The sequence below is a fragment of the Perca flavescens genome, chromosome 10 (assembly GCF_004354835.1).
Source record: "Perca flavescens isolate YP-PL-M2 chromosome 10, PFLA_1.0, whole genome shotgun sequence".
Lineage (NCBI taxonomy): Eukaryota > Metazoa > Chordata > Actinopteri > Perciformes > Percidae > Perca > Perca flavescens.
The window spans coordinates 24635900-24655959 of NC_041340.1; the positions used below are offsets into that span (position 1 = coordinate 24635900).

The following is a 20060-nucleotide window of genomic DNA, read 5'->3' on the forward strand; positions in this document are numbered from 1 at the left end:
AATGGCAGCAAGAGTAAAGGCCGCTGATTTAGGGACAGCCTCGAGGCTCGATTAAATGCCCTCTACCAAAACTATACATTCATCTTTTTTATCTTTGTATCCTTCCCTCTCTCAGGCCCCTCCGCTCTCCTCAGTGTTCCTCCCCCACCCTGTTCTTGCGCTCTCTTCACTCACCAGCTACTGCCATGCATCTCCTTCTGTACTCTATTAACAGAACAGTAGCTGCATTTTATAATATTTAAAGCCAGAAGGTTATAAACTCCCACAGAGCGTGTTATTTTTCAGCATTTTACCTACTCCATATGACATTTACACACTTGAATGAATGTGTTTTACTTTCACAGAGGATATGTTTTATTACTGAATAAATATCTCCGAAGAAGAAAGTGCAAAGAAAGGGCAGACTGAGCAGGTGTATGCAGGCCAGGGTGCTGCGTCCCCGGGGTTTGCTGCTGCTCAGTCCCCTGACAGATGGACGGCGAGGGCAATCCTATTACCCCCATGTGTTTAGCTCATCTTAATGCCAGGGTGGGTTGCATGGCTAATGGAAGGCTATAAATGGTTGGAGGGAGAATCTCATGCTACTGAATGATCCCTATTTGTTTAATAACTTTGACGAGATCTAACACCAGTGAGCAGGCAGTTAAAAGTATAACCATGACGACTTTGTAGCTCAGCTAGAGCACTCTGATGCAGCTTGTCTGACTGAGGGATGTCGTATTAAATCAGCTCAGCCACGAAATAGGCTTTACTGTATAGTATATTGCACATAGTGATTTCATCCATCTTTGTGCAGCAAAGATGAAGATGTAAAAGTGACTTTTTAGAAGTCCCATCACTAACTTCAACCCTCTTGACATCCATTGCATTGAAATCCCTTTTTCATAAAATATATAATAGAGCAAGTGTCACAGCACAGAATTACACAACTCATATGCCAAATTATGGCATAATGACTTGTTCTGAAGATAACAATATATGTTGTGGCGGACTGAGACATTTAGTGATTATACAATAAACCTGGAAATAAAGGGAGAGACTGATGGAAACTGACCCTTCTGCTCTTGGAACCATTGTGTCCTTTAGTCAAAATGTTAAACAATTTCTTGATTTTTGTGCCTCTCACATAGGGTTTGCCACTATGACTGTATATACCATTGATAATATAGATTTGTCTACTGTCAGATATTTACATTGTGGCAGCTATTCATTTTAATCTCATTGTGGGCAGTATTGTTAATGAATTAGCAGGAATTCTTCATAGTTAGATCATTTAGCCAGGCTAGCGGCTCTATGGATGGCCATATTGGTTGGTTGGTCAATGCAGCAGACTGAAGTATCTTAACAGCTGTTGAATGGATTGCTAGGATAAATCCTACTGACTTTGGCGACTCCTTGGCTTTTCCTCTATAGCACCAAGGCGAAGTTGACATTTTTGGCTTTCATTGAAATGTCTTGGCAACTATTCAATCGATTGCCATGACATTTGGAACACACATCCCCCTCAGACGAATTGTAATAACTTTGCTGATACCTCAACTTTTCCACTAGCATCATCGTCAGGTCAACATTTTATTTTGTCCAATACTTTGGTTTTAGTACCAAATACCTGCACAACTAATAACATTCTCGTCTGTGTATACATTTAGAGGAAATCGTCATATGCACTTCTCAAATCTGTTGGGCATTTTTATTGGCATATCTTGTCTTCAAAAGTATTTGATAAGATTTTATGGATGGATTTGCTAAAATCTTTGTTCATTTATCCTCAAGGCGTTACAGTTACTGTTTAGAAGGAACGCAGTTTACAATTGAGTCACAATCTATCAGTCAATTCAATTTATTTCACAATAGGTTTTCCATTTTTAGTTGTTCTATTATCTACTTTATGTCTCAAATTATGATTAACAATATGAGTATTACATTAATTTTGTTTTCATTTATCTTAATGTCATATTTGTTGAATAAACTGGATGAAGAATAATCAATATATTACCCTATTTAAACCAGAAATGATCCTGTTGTCAATAGGCTATTGACTGCAATCTTGAGCTGTGAGGGAATTGGAGTGAAGGTGGAGTACGTATAAGTCAAATATCTATACTTGTGTACATGTGTGTGCATTTATGCTGCTTGGTATGCAGACAGCGTCTTTGCTGCCTGTCGCCCTACAACGGCATCCCCAGGTCAAGCAATTACCACACATCAAGGAAAGCAATTGGGCGTGACTAAAATATCATTGCCATGTGATCGTGTCCCTATGTTTGGGCTGCTAGAGCCTAATTTAACCCACTTTGTCCATACGATCGAGGAGAATTGAGGACACGCTCTCCAATTCTGGTGGCCCCCTGAGCATTTCCTGCAAGTCTGACACACAGCAGCTGGGCTGTAGACGCGCCGTCACTAGTCTTTTACCCAGCGGAGTGGGAGATGGGTTGTAATGAGCAAGAGAAGTGAGGTAGCAGAAGAGAAAAAGTAGCTGGAGGTAGAGGAAGGGAGCATTAAATGAGCCATAGGGTGCAGAAACATGAGAACGTGTGCATAAAGTATCTCAGTCTATGGATGTATCGACCTGGGATCACTTGCCAGGTCACGTGAATGCATCAATTTAAGAGCCAGACTGGTTTCCAGTCAGTGTTGTTGCTCTGAGATGCTTTCCATTGGCATTGGAGCCAGTGTTGTCACATTTGGTCTTGGTAGGAAAGAGGGGGAAGAGAAGTGGAAGGGGGTTAAGAGGGAGAGGAGATTGGCATATATGCACAGGGAATGGGACAGAGGCAGGGAGGGAGATGGCGGATGTTATTAGAGAGGCAGCATTGATCCCAGACTCTGGCTCCGAGCAGCATTCACCACTTCTTCCCTCATTATACAGTCAAATATCTCTGTGCCTTTAACTGCCAGCCCTGCCCTTCATCTGTCTGCTTCTCCGCCTCTTAATTTTCCCCCCTCACATCCCAACAAAATCTAAAAGACCTCAACCTCTCATCCATGCCGATTCATTCTACTAAATCCATTGTTTCACTGATTCCATTTCAATGTTTGCTGCTCAGCTGTAACTTAGCCGAAGTCTTTTGTGGAAGAGGAACGCTGTGTGTTTCTTTTGTGCTCATAGAGCCTGTTTAAATATTGATAGAGATTGGAAAGGTAAGGTAAGGTACTTTATTTGTCACATACACGTAGCGAAATTCATTCTCTGCATTTAACCCATCCCTCAAGGGAGCAGTGGAAAGCACCACTGACCACTCAGTCAGATCGGAGAGGGTCAGGGATGGCAGAGTTTCTCTGCAGATTCATTAAAGGTGCTCTAAGCGATGTTGGGGTGATGTCACTTCTTGTTGACGTTCGAAGTATTGTCAAACAAGATGGAGGCTAGCTCGCCCCTCCCTCCTCCTTATCCTGTCCCCTGCGTAAGTAAGGCGAACATGAACGTCCATTTAGAAAAACCCAACTGGATTTACCCACCTGTCCGGCAAAAACAGAGCCACCTGAATGTCAGATTGGAAGCTCTTCTGCCGGCGCAGTTCTCGCCACCTTTCGAAGGCTTTTCCTATGTAAATTCGGGACTACTTTCCCTCTTCTTTGCTATTTGTTCATCGGAAAGTCCTCTCTTTGGTCGTGTGTCGGCCATATCAAAATTCAAGAGAATATAATTCTAACGTTAGTCGTTGTCTAGGACAGCTCTCCTCTAGCTAACTTCCCTCTTCACGCTTCTCTCTCCTCCACTCCCCACACCCCCCTTCATGTGAACGCGCACTAACCCCCCAACCCCCACCCCCAAATCCTTCTTGTCGGTTATTGGCTGGAACACTGTTTGTTATGTTTCGTGGTGCAGGTTGGCGCAGTTTGTTTTTGATGCTGTTTGTGGAGCCTGGGCTGTCTAGAGAGAGACCGTGTGTTCAGGGGACAGACAGCTAGCGGATAGGGAGGAGATGTTTGCTGTATGTCACAAAAAAATGTTGTAGCCTAAACAACGCGTGGCATCGCTTAGAGCACCTTTAAGGGTGCAGAGGACTGTAAATATGAAAGCATGTGAATCGCTGGCCCTCGCAGACGCTCCAGCATCTTTCATTTATAGAATCAGACTGCGTGATCAGCATCAGCATCAGTCCTTCCCACTGTATGGATAACACACTTTAATGTATTCCAATGGAGATGGAGGTTGGAGGGTGATGGGGTATAAAATAGCATGTGTAGGAAGGCCCTGTTTTCCCGCTATGCAGCCTGCCACCCTCACAGCCAGATACCCATTAGTACAGCAGCAGAGGATTGGATGTGCAAATGGTCCCATGGATTAGAGAGCTAATGCATTTAGGAGAGGGGGCTCCACAATCTCTTTATTGCTGCTGCTGCTGCTGTGTGTATGTGTGTGTGTGTGTGTGTGTGTGTGTGTGTGTGTGTGTGTGTGTGTGTGTGTGTTGAGGTTCGTGCAGGGGAGATATACCCAGTCCCTTTGTGGAGCATGAGAGATTTAGGGTAAGTGAGTAGATAGGGGCAGGGATGCCACAGCCACACTGATGCAACACACACACACACACACACACACACACACACACGTGTGGTGTTATTAAAACTCAGCATGGAAATGAGATCTTTCCCGAAAGAGGCGCAGACTGCAGCCCTACTAATCTAATTAATCAGCGTCTGGGATTTTTTATTTTCTTCTGCCCTTTTTTTCTGTCCCTCTTTGTTGCTCTCCAGTCTTTTCCCTTACTTATCCTTCCTTCTCGATCTCTTTGCCTCACTGCTTTGTGTCTCTCTCCGCTCCAATTTCTGATTTCTCTGATCTGTAATTCACGCCCAGCCTCAAATGTTTTGGACAGAAATTGGCCATGTCATGCACTTCCTATAACACATCTTATAAAGCCTGCTGTTGGGGAACTGGGTCTAGATGCAGAGAGGAAAGCATACAGTAGCAAGTATGCTCAGAGCTCAATCTGCTGTGACAGTGTAGGCCCATACATGCCTCTGCAGCAGGATGGAGGAATGGTGATGCAGGATATACCGGGCTTAAGAGGCAACCTGCTACCGGGCAACCCAGGCCATAAGCCATCTTTCGGCTTTATACGCACAGACCTTGTAGGTGGTCACCAAGCTGTGAGCGAGCAGAATATGAACTCTTCCTCTGTGTTGGTGGTTCGAGTGAGCGTCACATTTGCTGTGTTTTTTTTTTTTTTTAAAGAGCCAGCCGCCAGGCAGCATGGGAGGGGCCCTGCTTTACTGAAGCGCAGCAGCAGAGTGGGCAACTACAGTACAGCTCTGCGCTATCCGGCACAGTGAGTCAGCTGAGTTGACGCCGGTGGCTGGGCGAATGAATGAATGAATGAATGAGAGAGAGAGAGAGAGAGAGAGAGAGAGAGAGAGAGAGAGAGAGAGAGAGAGAGAGAGAGAGAGAGGAGAACCTGCAGGCTCTGGATACAGAAAGGCGAAGGTGCTATTTTCTGGAGATGCGCGGAGCTGAGAGGCTGACATGGAAACAGCGAAGTGATCGGAGCAAGCTTGTTGACGCATAATCCCGCCCGCCCCGCCGGCACTGGGAGGGGGCAAATCTCGCCAGCCTAAACTCAAATCCTCCACAAGAGATTTACGGAGTGCTGCTGCAGCTGCGGGTTGAGCCACTTTCAAAAAAAAAAAGAAATGCATTTATTTCCCTTATTTTTTTTTTAACCAGCTCTACAGGCGCTCGATGGTGATAGGCTAATGAGCATATTTTTCATATTTTGAGAAGATGCATATGTCTCTGAAGCGGAGGACCTAATAGCACTATCATAATTAAGGTATTTGTGCCACTGTTGGAATCGGAACTGTCACTGCGTCGCGGACGGTGGGCGGTTGGATGCGCCCTGAGGTGTGGACAGGACCTACCCGTACATCATCCCCCCCCGTCATCATCACCGGTATTTGATCGCGATTGTGTTGATTAGACCGGAGATCTGGAGCCATGACAGGCCCCCCGCTGGTCCCACGGCCCGCCTGCTGACTGTGTCGGGCAGGATGGGAGCAGGTCTGCAGCTTTCAGGATCCCGAACCAGCCGATTTATCAATGGAGGAGGAGAGTGACACCCGGAAAATCAACAACAGCTTCCTTCGCGACCACAACTATGCCACCGAAGGTATTTAAACCGATGATGGATGTTGGGGAGCGAGGGGGGGGGGGGAGAGAGACTCCTTTTAAGCTGTTTTATTTTAGCGGCACAGAAAATAACCTGAGGCTGTAGCTAGAGGGGTGCTAATATCACAGCAAAGACAAGTCACTGCATAGGAAGATTAAAAAAAAACTGAAAAATAACTATTAAGAAAATATCACAGCAAATATGATGTAGCTTAATAGGCCTATTATAAATGGCCTGGGTGATAAAATAAAAAAAAAGAATATATTAGGCTACATAGTGATGCTGTTAGGCCCATAAAGTGCGTAAATGCAAATGTAATCACCTCGCAGAGACATTTAAGCGGCTATGGGGATATTAGAGAAATATTTCACTCATTTGTCATAAACATGGAGCTTGTGGCTTAGCGTGTGGTGTCAGAGCAGGAGATGATGATGTGGCTTCCCATCATGCCTGCTATTTTAGGATGACCATCCTGACCGAGGGGATTCAGGGCTTTAATCTGCATGGACTATGAGCAGCAGTGGAATAAAGCCTCCTGTACAGCTGCTTCAGCGTCTGAGTCTAGTAAATATGTGATGCAGTACAAAATTATGAATTAATGATGAAAGAAAAATAAGTGTTTTCCTCATTCTCTGTTAACTCGTTGAAAGAATTAAACAAGAGAAGATTCAATTTCAATTTTTGGCCTCATTTTATAATACATTGGAATATGGATCTCCCACACACACACACACACACACACACACACACACACACACCCACACACACAATGAACAATAGCTGTTTTCTGTAGCCCCACAGTTATAAATGCTGCTCCGGCACATGTGTGTTTCCTCCTCATTGACCACACAACAGCCCCTTGATGATCAGCCTGTTAACTAATTGATGCGAAATAGTTCCCTTATGTTCCACCAATCAGCTGCACTGGTCCTCTCCTCTGCAAGCTGCTTCATTGATCAGTGATCAATATAAAACATTGATTTAAAGGCAAAAAGCTATCATTAATCTCCTCGGTCCCCATTCAATGATTATAATAAGCCTGACTGCATTGTATTATGCAGAGTGGTTATATGAATGTTAACTGCTGTACTGATATCAGCGTGATAATAAAACCATTGGGAACTGGAACTGATCATACTCATTAAAAACAGACTTGTTTTATACATGGCTAAACATGTCAATATGCTGTCATGTAATCATACATGATACATTGTCTCTAAATAAATCGAATTACACATCGATGCTTATTTTTCCTCAGGTTAATAATATATTTCAGTTAACTTTTATGTGCATATGTGGGTGCCTATTTCCTTCTCATTAATTATTCTGGTTTTAATAAATCATTGTACTCATAACTGTACTTATTCCAAATATACCTAACCATTTACGTATATTTGGAATAAGTACAATTAGTAGTCTTTATTGTTCATTTTGAAACACGGTTTTACTTGCAGTGTAGTCCGTTTTAATAATAGTCTCTGCAGCACTGGGGCAGCCTTTAATTCTTTCACACCAGGCATTTCACCACCCACTTACCACTAGGTTTGGAAATAGAAAATCTGACAAAAAAGAAACTATTTAAAGCTTAAATATGATAGAACATCCCATAATTAAACAACCAAATAGCACATATTTGAGCTACAGAATTTGATAGAATGCCATAGTAAGAATAGAGGGATAAGGAGGGTACATAATGGTGAAGGGTATATGTGGTTGCAGGGTGGCTCAGAGCCACACTGTTCCATTCGCCATCAGCTCAGGGTACTGATGCCACTGCGATTTGGAGGAGATAAGTCTTATTCGCACAGTTTTATCTAGCTGCTTTCCCTCAATGTGTTTTTTTTTTCTTTATTTAAAAAAATGGGCAATCATCATCATTTGCTCCGCTCCTGCTCTTACAGATGACTCCCTGTCACTGCTAAACACACAGACACTGGTTCAGGGCGAGGAGAAGTGAAGTGGGGGTGGGAGTGAAGGATATTTTTGTTTGATGTGTGCGCTGAGATGAAAAACAGTAGGGATCTTCCTCTTCCTGCTTCTTCCTGTCCCTCTGTCTCACTCTTTCGTTCATTTGATCAGGAGAAAGTGGGTGAGAGTAAATGTGTGTCTCCTTTAAAGCAAAGGACTGTCTAGTCTGTGGCCCATCTGCGCTTTTCAAACAAGGAACGTCTACTTTTGTTATGTTTTATTGCTGTAATTTATGACTGATCGTCACACCTCATATACCATGAATGAGTGTGTGTGTGTGTGTGTGTGCCCCTTCACTCTATAGCTCCTTCTCTAAAGTGGTATGAAGTCAGTCTGAAGCCAAAGATCATACGGGCCGGTGTCTGGGTGTATTGCCCGTCCTCATAAATCTACCTAAGTGCACATGTTCCATCAGGCCCGGTCCATTCAGACCACACACACACACACACACACACACACACACACACACACACACACACACACACACACACACACACACACACACACACACACACACACACACACACACACACACACACACGGGTCCCTGATGAGTGGCGGCGAGCTGGTAGGGATTTCCCTCAGGCCGTACTTGCCCACGGCAGCAGGACACTTTAATGATGTCACACTTTAATGATGTCACTCCTGCTGACCTTTGGTTTGTACCAATCCCACGTCTCAGTGGGTCTGCGGGCGGCTACGTTGACCCGGCGTGTGCGTGCACATGATGCGCACACTCTGCGAGTAGTAAAAAAAAAAAAATCTTCTCAACCTTAATGCAAAGTTTCCAGAGACATCCTTCTTGTCGAGATGAAAGAAAACGACATTACAGTCTGATTTGCATTCGCTAGCCGCCTCCAGATGACACAATGCTAATGGTGACAGAATGGATGGTGTGTGTGTCTCACTGCAGCTGTGTATATCAGTGCGTGTTGAGTCAATGGACCGTTACGCTCCCGACAACATGGGTCTCAGTTAATTTTCATAATCTGCACCTTGGATGTTCCCATAATGGATGGAATTGTCAAATTACAGCAGTAGAACACCAAGGGGTGTACAAATGTAAAGAGCTTCCTCGCTGTGAGGCACGACCTAACCTAATGTCTGCTTTGCTATTGATTTCTGGTCCTTTACAATTTAGCTACCGGAACAGCGACCTAAAAGATCTATTGGTGGGACATGTAATCCCCCACCTTCTCTCCTCTGCCCCCCTCTTTCTCTCCATCTCTTCTTGCTTTGCTGCTTATATGTCTGATACACGAGTACAAGCTTGTGTGTGATGTGACCCCTCCAGCCCCGCTGAATACTGATGCAGTCCCGTAACGGAGAGCTCACAGCCTTTATTGCAGCTGCTGATGAGAGCAGAGCACCGCCTATGGTTGCCTGTGCCAAGGCAAACGGCCTGGGGCCACACTTTAGGACCCCGGCATTAAAAAGACTTAGCCCACCATACCCCCAGGTCCCATCCATTATTCACTACGAAACACTCAAAACGCCGAACCCCGCCTCGGCATGTAGCGCAAGAAAGATAATGTCTATATGTGTGTGTATGGGGGTTGGTGTGAGGGTGGCGAATGCTTAATGGCAAGCTGTGAAGTTGGGGCGAGTCACACTCCTTATTCAGCAGCTGCTTTCATCCCCTGATTAGCTTCTTATTAAGTCTGCAGCTCCATGAAAATTTAATGAGAATTTATTAAAGAATACCGTGGTGTTGCTACTGTAGGACGATAACAAAAATATTCTATTTCTTAACTGGCTTCCTGGCCATTTGAAGTGCTGCTATGATAAATGTGCTGTACGCGAGTCATTGGGTGCATTGCTAGCCTGAAGGGTAAGCAGTGTTTGACCTTTTTTTCGGACTTTATAATGGGATACATTTGTAAGTTTTGATAGCTAATTCCCGTGTCCTGTCGAGGAAGCGGCATCACTTCGCAGCCTTTCATGTCGTGGTGATGAGGGAAGTGTAGATACAGGATTTCAGTCTGTACCGCCACCATCTAGGGTAATGTTTGATTCCGGGCGTTGAAAACAGGAAGATGAAAGGGATTGCACCAAACAGCACAGGCAGACAGAGAGGGAGAGACAGCTTTTGTTTTGGTGGTGGATTATAATTCTATGCACCCCCAGCCTCCCCAACCATCCCCCTCCTACATCTTCAGTTTCTAAGAGAATACCAGATAACAAGCATTTGATATGATCCCTCTTGGTATTCGAGTTAGCGCATGCAGGAATCGATCATCACTGATTTAAGTGCTTTTCGCCACTTCTTCTCGTTTCGCCCTGTCCTGTGTTGTGTCTGTAGTCGTATGTGTGCCACGCCGATGTGCTAATGAAGTGCGAGAAGTGAAGCAGTAACACGTCTCGCCCATTTCACCCTTAACTCCCTGGGGTGTGGGGATACACACGCACGTGCGCATGCACACACACACCCACACACACACACACACACCCACACACACACACACGGTCTGATTCTCAAGGGGCTGATTCTGAAGAAACCAGGTTAATTAGCTTGTTCACTCCAGATCTTACAAAGAGTCATGCTCCTCAGATGAAGAGAGCTGCATTGTGTTCTGTTGCTTTGTGTGCAGCTAATAAAGCCTTAATCATTTGGCTGGGCACCGGACCAGTAGGTAGCAGGGTCTATTCAAAATTTCGATTGATCTCCATTGTCGCCGGTGCGTAACGAAGCCGTTATCTGCGATACATGCGTGCGTACGTGTTCATGTTCCTGGAATGAAAGAAGAAGTGCCGAATCGATACATATGGTTGATTATCATAAAAGGAACGAGAGCAGGCCAGTGAAAAGAGAGTGCGAGAACGGACATGAATTATCCCCCGGCCTGATCCTTTGACGCAGGCAGCTCAGCACAAGTGCGGTAATCCTCTCCTCTCCATGTCTAGCACTAACAAAGCATTTACACGACACCGTGTTGCGTACGTCCCTTTCTCTACCTGGAATTGCTGCACACCGCTTACGCAACTAGTTTTCCAATACAGTCACACCATTTTGGGTCTGTCTGTCTTACACAACCCTCCAACGCCACAGGATCAAGCCTCAGTGTGTTTTTTGTTGGTTCTTTTTTTCACCCCTGACAGGATTACATGTTGTCTAGAGGTTAGCCGGGGTACTTCTATTTTGGTCTTTGCTGTAGTCTATACTGATGAGACTCACTATAGGATCTTTTATTGACCTACTTACCTACCCAGACTTCCCCCCTTCTTTTCTTTCAGTTGGCCCTTTGTGTTATGTGTGATAGATGCTGCATGCGCTGGCGTCTATAAATACATTCAATATCCTCGCTCCCTACCCTGCATTTCTGGCTTCTCGTGCACACTTTTCATTCCAGAATCAATGCATATCTATGTTTCCATCCAGCTGGTTTGAGTCCGGATTCTATATTGCATGCTGAAGGGGGGGTTATTGCGGGTCAGATCGGTGAATAGAAACAGATAAGAGCCTGTGTTATTTCAGTCGTACGTACACAGTTACACACACACACACACACACACACACACACACACACACACACACACACACACACACACACACACACACACACACACACACACACACACACACACACACACACACACACACACACACACACACACACACACACACACACACACACACACACACACACACACACACACATCACAGCAGCAGGCCAACAGGCTTGTCTGTGTTATTACCAGTGATGGATGTGTGTTATCTCGAGCATCTCTCTGATGCATCAAGAAGCGCTGACCTGTCTATGTCAGACCTGGCTGGCCACAGGATTTATGGGCTTCATCTGGTTATGGTCTGCTGATGAAGCTGTGTGTGCGTGTGAGAGAGAGAGAGTGTGTGTGTGTGTGTGTGTGTGTGTGTGTGTGTGTGTGTGTGTCTGTAAGTACACATTTGATCAGCCTGCCGCTAATTCCAGTCCACCTTGAACCTGCTGATGCTCACGTAATAAAAATGTGATCTGGCACAAGCAAAAACATTCATCACACACAGCCCGGCCACCTGCGACTCCGCTGCTAATCCGTTCGTTCCCTATAATGAAAGTTTATCTGAAAACACTGGTTGTTGCCATTCGGACACAATTTTATAAGTGGCTTCGGTTGAATGGATCACATTGTCTGGTTCAAATACATTTGCATGATGGAAAAACTCATTTAGGGAAGCATTCCATCACGTTACCCAGAGTTTCAGCTTCACTGGCTCGCCCTGATTTTCCATTTTTTCGAGATGATTGAAGGATGTATCCGTGTGTAAACTCATTAAATGGCACCCATCAATTACTGTGTCTCCTCAGTGACTTAATGGGTTGATGATGAGAAGAGAGGAGAGAGGGGGAGACAGAAAAAGTATGGAGGACAAAATGAGAGAGAGAAAGAGAGAGAGAGAAAAGCTCAAAAATGCTGACTGCTAAGCCGATTCCATTCGATTCACACCATTGGCTTTGGCCTGATGGTGTTGGGGAAGACACCATTGTGTGTGTGTGTGTGTGTGTGTGTGTGTGTGTGTGTGTGTGTGTGTGCTGGGGGTTCTGTCCATGCAGATAAAAAAAGGGAAATAACTTTTTTTTTTTTTTTTTGCACTTGCGAGGGTGTATGCGCCAATGATATGGTGTGTCAGTGGGGTACTCCCAGTCTGCAATTAGGTCAGGGTGTTTCTTGTCTGTAGAACATTAATTAGTTTCTAGATTCAAATATGATTAGGAATGGGCCCCCCACCCTAATGCCATTATTAACGCATGGCCATTAGAATCTCTCTGGTGTCATCGCTGAATGTTTCTCGTCAACAATTAAATAAAACAAGGGAAGGACACACACATACGCACACACACAAACACACACACACACACACACACACACACACACTCCTACGCACATACATTCAATGACAAGACGCTTAGTCATTCCCACCATGCACAGCAGCTTTACGTGAAGGGATGAGCCCGTCTACAGGGACTCCATTGTCTGAAGTTGTGTGCTGCATTGAACTGCACACACACTCTCCGCCAGATGCAGTAGCAGGTTTTCGCTCTATTGCAGCACTCTCTCTGTCTGCTAAATTACAGCTAGCATCAGCAACTAAGTCTGAGAGCTATTGGCACACATATACACCCCTCTGACTGCCGCTAGAGAGGGAAACGGTCTCCATAGCAACATTGCCCTCTCCTGTTCAGCGCTCCGCCAGTAGCAGGTCCACAGAGGGCGTGGGGGATACAAAACAACAAGCTTTCTCTTTCTTTCTCTCTCTGTCTAATATTATTGTCACTGTTAAACAAGAGGGCTAGCCTCGGCTGTGGTGTGTGTGTGTGTGTGTGTGTGTGTGTGTGTGTGTGTGTGTGTGTGTGTGTGTGTGTGGCGTGTGTGTGAGTAACAGACAGTATGTTATGCCTTTTTAGCCCCTGGCTGTATAATAATTACAGTCACCATTAGCCTCTCCTAAATCCAGGCAGATGTATGTCTATGAGAAGGGGAGGAAAAGCTACCTTAAGGGTAGGTGTCTGTTATTTACTTTTGGTGAAACTGGAGCTATGCAGAGACACTGAAAAATGTTGGCGATGAAGTATAAATGGAGCAAATATATCTTATTGCTCTTATGCAGTATTTTTTGGTTATCCCATTGATGTACTGCATAGTTTTGATAGTAGTACACACGCATTATATCAGCTGCAAAAGTGAATGCTTTAAAGGGTTAGTATTGTGTTTTGAAATGAAAGAGCAGGAGAGTCACTGAGCAGCACGGGGTCTTGCAGCCAGGAGGAGAGAGGTGAATGGCATTATTAGTGTGGCGGCGGCATCCTTTAAAAAGCCAGAGTGCAATTAAATGACAGATTGGCTCACTTCAGCCAGACAAGGGGCTGAATTAGTGGATATCATGCAGTGACTCATTCAGTGGCTTCTCCTAACCCATATTTCACCAAACTAGGGAATCTGTGCCGGAGAGTCCTATGTGGGTTTGTCACGAGATTCCCCTTCCCATCCCCTGACATTTTTTTTTCCCCTCCAAGAAGTCACTCTACCAGATCTTATGAAAGGTCTTTCTTTCTGTCTGACTGATACCTTGACAGCTACGTGCACGTCCACACTGACATTTTCTCCCCCCCCCCCCCCCTTTCTCTGTTCTGCTTCCTGTGTTGCAGCTGACATTATCTCAACGGTTGAGTTTAACTCATCGGGGGAGCTGTTGGCCACCGGGGATAAAGGAGGCAGAGTGGTTGTCTTCCAAAGGGAGCAGGAGGTAGGAAATGCCAACAATGCAACACTAATTATGCTCCCCTTCTGCTGAGAGAATTTGACAGCCTTGGAACATTACAGTGGGATTGTTTGCTTTTAGATAACTAGGTAGTAAAAAGGTTTATTTGAAAATGGTTTCTCGCTGGATATACAGCAGTAAAATATCTTGAAACCACAAACAAAAATCTAGCAGTAGCTTTGGCGGGGCCATCATTATAAACATGTTCAATGGAGAAGCATTGTTTAAGACCACCAAAATGTATTCTGAATTCCAGTTAAATTGGCCAAGGTTTCTTTAATGCTAAATCACAGGGGAATATGTGCAAATGGTGCACTGCACATCTAGAATTTAACATTTCATGTAATGGGGCAGCCATAAAAATGAATAAAAATGTACCATAAACTGTAGCTGCTATGGAGTGCTAGAACAAGCAGATAATATTTATATGTATACATATGTGTGTGTGTAATGGTGTTGACCAGTGTCAAAAACAAGACAAAGAATCTTCAGCCTTGCTAGCGGGCGGCTCTGTGAGCTTATAGCACAACTAAAGCTAAATGCTAACATCAGCATGCTAATTAGCTGTTTGTTGTTTAGCGAGTACAGTATTTACCATGATCACCATCTTAGTTTGGCATGCTAATATTTGCTCATTAGGACTAAACACAAAGTTAAACTGAGGCTGAGGAGAATGTCATTAGTTGTGCAGGTATGTGGTCATAAACCAAAGTATTGGACACATAGGCCTGTAACAAATACTACTTAATTGTCTATTAGCAATTTATTTACATACTGTAATTGCATTTCTTTTTTGTTTAACCGCAATAACTTGCTAACATAAGCTAAGGTCCGGAAAAATATATTATACGGAACTATTGTCAATTTTATGTTCATTTAAGAAAGAAATACAACGGCGTGGTTTACTTCATAGGCTGTGTACCTGTGTTACTACATTATCTGGGTCACATGACAGTGATTTAACCAAAATATGTAGCCTGGGATTCATTCAAAAGTAATAAATGAATAAATATTTTCAAATGAAAGATAAAAATGACATTGTTAATCGCAATCATTTCTGAGACAATTAATTCTACAGCAAAATTTGGAATTGTTACAGACCTATGGACACATCTGATGAGGGCTCGAGATGAAAAGTCATGGGATCAGAGTCCCGCCGCTAGCATGGCTAAAATATCTTATCTCACTTCTACTTAAGGGGAAGAACAAACTTGTGGGAACCGCTATTGAATCTTCTAGAGTTATCAGCAAACAGGCCAAACTCTCACTGTGTTTCTCTTCTTGCAGAGTAAGAGCCAGCCCCAACGTCGGGGGGAGTACAATGTTTACAGCACATTCCAGAGCCATGAGCCGGAGTTTGACTACCTGAAGAGTTTGGAGATTGAGGAGAAGATCAACAAGATCAAATGGCTTCCTCAGCAGAACGCCGCCTACTTCCTGCTCTCCACCAACGGTAAGTCAGTTAGCTAAGGGCGGCCCTGGGTACCGTAGGAGCGACGCGAGTGGAAAAATGGTCCACGGAACCATTCATCTGTCATGAGAGTGTGTCTGAATGTGGGCAGAGTGTTGTTGTTACTTAATAACAGTGTCAAGTAAAGGCACGATTCATGCCTCCCATTGCAGAATGGTCAGATACACAGCTGATGGAAGAGGAAACATTATTAATATCACATGAAAATTTCTTTGACTGTCTTTGACAGCGTGAATGTATTTGTGTTTCGCTTGGCTGAGCAAGAGCCACCAGCAGACGCGTTTCAGATTGAAAACTTCATGCACGGCTGCCACAGCGCGCGCACACACACACACACACACACACACACACACACACACACACACACACCAAAGCATGTGCCAACACACACCATACATGCACGCTAGCTCAAACAGACACACACACATCAGCAGAGAGACGTCTTGCAGATTGCTGGCTTCATGCATGGCTGCTACAGAAGTGCTAGCGGTGGCTGGAGCAGATGGTGGCGAGTCCTGTGGCGATGGCCTCGCTGCTCTGACACCAATATTCTCAGCGGAAATTAAAAGGGAAAAAGAAATGCAACAACCTGACTGCTGCCGCCATCCACCTCACTAGGCAGAGAAGACGAGATAGTAACTGGTGTTTGTGTGATGACGAATTGAAAAGTGCCCAGATGGCTTTTTCAGGGGGAGCGTATACTGCAGCCGGGAAATGTAGTCAACATGTAGATTGATATCAGTGACATCAAAACGTACACAGGATCCGCAATTCATCATTCCCGCTGGCTCCTGCCCAGCTACATGCCAGATCGGCCGCCCAACCCCCCGCATCCATCTTGTATCTGAGATTCACTGTAGTGAGCCATGATCTAACTGTATTCTGTGTTTGTGTGTATGTGTGTGTGATGTATCCATTTCAGACAAGACGGTGAAGCTGTGGAAAATCAGCGAGAGAGACAAGCGTCCAGAGGGCTACAACCTGAAGGATGACGACGGACGGATCAGAGACCCGTCGACCATCACCTCGCTACGGGTAAGGGGGGGTCACACAAAACTATCGCTTCCAACGGCACACAAAATGGCGCATGGAGTCATGTAAACGGCTTCATTTTGTCTTGCTGTTGTGTCAACATTTCAGTTTGGCTCAGGGGCAAATACCAGGTTATAATTTGAATACACGGACAATTATAGAAAAGTCCAGATTATTTCTTGAAAGGAAAAAAAAACATTTCAAGTTTGAAGCTAGAGCCAACTAGCCCAACTAGGCCAGTTAGCATGGCTTTAGCATAATGATTGAAAACAAGGAAACAGCTAGCTTTCCCCCACTACAGGTAAGAAATTCTGCCTACCAGAACCACTAAAATTTATGAATAAACTTTGTTTTCAAACTGGATGTGATGTTCTAATTAATTTGTTTTTTTTTTGCAATTTTGTTACCTTTGAAAACAGGCCCACTGGCTGTTTCCCCTTTTTTCCAAACTTTATGCTAAACTAAGCTAACGACTGCTGTAGATTATTGAATTTACAGATATGATTGTGGTATCAATCTTCTCATCTCAGAAAGCACATATTCCAAAATGTAAAGGTTCAGGAAAATGATAATCATGTGAATTGGAAGGCCAAAGGGGCCAACGTTTTGAATGGACCGGTCTTTCTTAGGCATTTTGATAATAGATTTTTTTACAGCAGACATTTTGTCTCGTCATAGCAGCAAAAAGCACAGGTGTTACTTTTTTAACAATGGCTCTGTCCCAGTTAACCAATGACAGAGTGACAGTAAACCGGCATGCACAGCATAAGCGAAATGGAATCCAGCCATCATTAATTTTATAATTAACATCTGTGCTTTTCTTACTGTGACGGTGCTGTCTAAATGTTTGACAAAGGTCTATCCTCAGTTTGCACATTGAGTAGTCTGAAGTCTGAAATAGTAAAGCTCAGATAAGCTGATTAAATCGAAATTTAGCATTCAGCCGTTATGCTATGATAGCCTTTAATCCTACATAAACGTCTTAGCAATGCATGCTGTATGTATGCCTGCACTGTATCTGTTAAAGTTCAAGTCAAGACACAGTGTTCCCCATATGACATGTTCACTTTCAATACTGACCAGATAAACGACACTCCAGAAAATACACACTCGTTGGACAATTTTGAACTTACACTTAAGAAAGTGAGAATGAGTGATCGATATGTGCACTGAGGTGAAGACCATGCAGGGATCATCCTCTATGTCCATCCCCCCTCCTCTCCCCCTCTCTCTCTCTCTCATTCTTATCACTCCACTACCTCTTTAATTTTCACACAAAGCAGGCAGGCACATAGGACAGAGTGTGTGCGTGCGTGCATGTGTGCGTGCGTGCGTGGGTGCGTGTATATGTGTGTGTGTCTGCCATAGTAGATTAGTACTGTGTTCAGCGTGTCTGTCCCTCTTTGTCTGGCTGGCCAGGGGATCATAGCAACCTGGAGCACAGGCCGGGGCTGTGGCAATCCTGTTTAGAGGCTGTGAAATCTGCGGCATGGGGGGTGGGGGGGAGCGATGAGGAAAGGGAAGAGCTTGAAAAAAATAATTCCAAAATTTAGCTCAAGAAAAAAATAATTTCTTTTTTGTATCATGTAAAGTATAGTAAATGAATCACAGAGTAGTTGTTACTTTTTAAAGCAGACATATCTCAATTTAAAATCTTCTGTTTTACATACTATGAGGGAATTAATCTATTAGGTCATTTCAAAAGGTGCAGGAGCAAGCTAAACAGTGTAACTGTCAGTGTTGGGGGTTATGGGTTAATACGGTCCGTGGCGTTTTGGACGGCCAGTGAAAGACATGGAAATGAAGTGACACCCATGGAGATACAGCAGCCTGCTGGGCTGCCATGTCTCTCTGTCAGTGCCAGCGACGGACGAGAAAAAAGGGAAGAAGCAGTCGATTTGTTCTCCTCTCTCGCTCCCCTCCCTTCTCTCTTTGTCTGGGTTTTATCTGGCCAACGGGGGGCTGCATGCATACTGGTGCAGGGCTTCTTTGAAGCCCGAGAAGCACTGTGTTTGTGTGTGTGTGTGTGTGTGTGTGTGTGTGTGAGAGAGAGAGAGCTTGTCTTAATTCTGCTGGAGAGTTCAGTTATCATTCCTCAGCAGGGCCTAGCGATGCCCTCGGGCCATCTCTCTTTCCACCTCCGCCTTGGTTTTCTCTCTTTTCTTACTTTTTCTACACACAAAGAAGAGAACGAGAGGTGTGACTTCTTCAGCACTTACATGAGAGAAAGATTGGGGGTGCAGGCATGATCTCTGAGCAGCCGTGTAGCAAACAGATATTCACAGTCTGATTGAACCAGCTCATCAAACAGCCCCTCAGTCACTGTCTCTGTTTCATTAAGATTTGTAAATGTCATATGAATCCCTGGAGTCACACACACACACACACACACACACACACACACACACTTCACGCACACAAGCAATGTAGATGTGCAAGCATGTACATCACACATACACAGATAAATATCTAAGAAGGCCTCGAGGAAACCAGCATCAAAAGCTTTCAAGATGGGTTTCCTGCATATTTTCTGTTTCTCTACATGTCATTTTACCCCTCCTAACTGACCTGTTTTCACCAATAGGTGCCGGTGCTGCAGCCCATGGACTTGATGGTTGAGGCTACATCCAGGCGTGTATTCAGCAATGCCCACACCTACCACATCAACTCCATCTCTGTCAACTCGGACCTTCAGACGTACATCTCAACCGACGACCTCAGGGTGAACCTGTGGAACCTGGAGATCACCGATCGCAGCTTCAGTATCCTCTCACTCGGGTCTTCTATGTTTAGGAACTAAAGGATGTGGGGGAAAAAGGGGGTGAAAAGTACCACGTTATTGGAATCTGTTTGTCAAGAAAACGTGACACTTTTTTCAGAGCTAAAATTGAGGGCCTTGGCCTTCACACTGTTACAGTATAGCTGCCTAAAAGTTGGGGTCGTTCCTTAGCGCCTGTCCCTCAGACATTGTGGACATCAAGCCAGCCAACATGGAGGAGCTGACGGAGGTGATCACTTCAGCAGAGTTCCATCCCCAGCAGTGTCACACCTTTGCCTACAGCAGCAGCAAAGGCTCAATACGCCTCTGTGATATGAGAGAGGCTGCGCTCTGCGACAAACACTGCAAATGTGAGTACAAATAGAGTGCTGGAAAGAGCCAACAGTTAACTGTTATTTTTATTCTATGGTGCTTCATTGGGTTTATTGGTTTATCAGTAGTAGC

General features: G+C 44.5%; 1 protein-coding gene across 2 annotated transcripts in view; it reads left to right on the forward strand.

Moving 5' to 3' along the window:
• The window catches only part of ppp2r2ba (protein phosphatase 2, regulatory subunit B, beta a), a 48124-nt gene that overhangs the window by 21401 nt on the left and 6663 nt on the right, over window positions 1-20060 (forward strand). Inside the window, exons 1-6 of one of the 2 annotated variants that reach the window (XM_028588942.1) lie at window positions 5967-6110; window positions 14222-14319; window positions 15622-15787; window positions 16728-16840; window positions 19422-19599; window positions 19802-19966. In XM_028588942.1, coding sequence (XP_028444743.1) covers window positions 6041-6110; window positions 14222-14319; window positions 15622-15787; window positions 16728-16840; window positions 19422-19599; window positions 19802-19966 — 790 coding nt within the window. In that variant the 5' untranslated portion in view covers window positions 5967-6040. Of the gene's footprint in view, window positions 1-5966; window positions 6111-14221; window positions 14320-15621; window positions 15788-16727; window positions 16841-19421; window positions 19600-19801; window positions 19967-20060 lie in introns of those variants that run through there. The other variant, XM_028588941.1, reaches the window with a different exon arrangement.